Source organism: Contarinia nasturtii, unplaced genomic scaffold, assembly GCF_009176525.2.
Source record: "Contarinia nasturtii isolate CC-2019 unplaced genomic scaffold, AAFC_CNas_1.1 Cnas_scaffold_1137, whole genome shotgun sequence".
NCBI lineage: Eukaryota > Metazoa > Arthropoda > Insecta > Diptera > Cecidomyiidae > Contarinia > Contarinia nasturtii.
The window spans coordinates 313-1,682 of record NW_022198481.1 but is presented as its reverse complement, the minus strand read 5'-3'; the positions used below and the strand labels follow the sequence as shown (position 1 = coordinate 1,682).

Here is a 1,370-nt window from a genome sequence, read left to right as displayed (position 1 = left end):
TGATTACTTTTCCCAATTCGAAATGGTTTGCATATGAATGGAGATATTTCAGTACGTCTGTTTGTGGTGGGAAAGGTGTTGTATTTGTTGGATAAGAAAAGTTGGAAAAAGTCATCACTTGGTAGGGCGTATTTGTTCTAGTGTAATAAATAAAACAAAAGTCAGATTTCAGTTGTCTACATGTGTTAATATCAAGTACATTTGTTTGGTAATTTGAATAGATTGACAGGCACAGAATCAATTAACATGATAGTGAAATAGTATATTGCCGGACAAACAGTGTTTCTCAAAATTGATGTGTTTACATGGCTAAAAATTGTTTGTATATTTTTTGTGAAATACCTTAGTCCTTGGTACATGGGCGAGTGAATTGGATTACCGTATTTATCTTTGCCGATTTCATCAGTATAATACCACACTCCACCGATCTCTTCACTTTGTTCGTAGACGGTTACTTCATGACCTTCGGCAAGACAGTGTTTGGCGCTACAAAGACCTGCTGGTCCAGCTCCAATAACAGCTACATTCAAAACGATTCTATTCCCATTGTTGGTAGAAGCTGCAACGATTTGAATTACAGCAAATACAAGCAACAGCCCGACAAAAATCTGCGAATTTTTTTTTCGTTCGATTAGATTAGAGATATGATAAAAAGCCACATTTTTGCACACGTCACATATAGTACATTCAAGCATAAGCTCATGTGAGTATACACATATCAATAGCAATAACACACAACAGATTGACGTAAACAAGTATATGGCTTTTCAGTAAAATAAATCTTATTCATTTAATTAAAATTTAATCTCTTTTTATTGTATAAAATTATGGTGATTTACATGTATATCAATTGAAAGAATTATGAAACTTTTATTTTGTTTTTCAACATTAATACACTTTATTGCTTTCGAAATACGTATATGAGTATTTTTGATACCAATAAAGTGTATTAATGTTGAAAAACAAAATAAAACTTTCATACTTTTTTCAATTCTCTTTTTATCACTAAAAATTTTGAAAAAGAAAGTAAAAGAAACAAACTGTAACAAGAAAATTCATTTATAGATGTGATTCGAATGAATGCCAAAAATTAACTAATCATATCGCCAACATCGTTGGTTCGTTGTAATTTACCTCATACTAAATACAATTATACATTACGGACTCAATCGGATAGGTCACAGTAATAGTATTATCTTATAGCTTTATTCAATATATAATATATACAATATAAGGGATTTGGGTTTCAGTTGTATATGAAACTTATAACAAAGTCACATTTTCAAATCGAAAAAACAAAGCTATAAGATAATACTATCACTGTGACCTATCCGAATCAGTTCGTAACCTATAATCGTAAATAGTATGAG

At 30.7% G+C, this 1,370-nt stretch overlaps 1 protein-coding gene across 1 annotated transcript; it reads right to left on the bottom strand.

The window, feature by feature from the left end:
* Positions 1–7: 7 nt before the first annotated feature.
* Positions 8–1,130, bottom strand: LOC116344681 (putative flavin-containing monooxygenase FMO GS-OX-like 11; the record flags this gene model as incomplete). The annotated part of the gene is made up of 3 exons (XM_031773338.1): positions 1,042–1,130; positions 343–608; positions 8–137 (listed from the first exon to the last, which is right to left on the bottom strand). Coding segments are annotated over exons 1-3 (414 nt in total), but the record flags the coding sequence as incomplete, so codon positions are not given.
* Between the last annotated feature and the right edge of the window lie 240 nt (positions 1,131–1,370).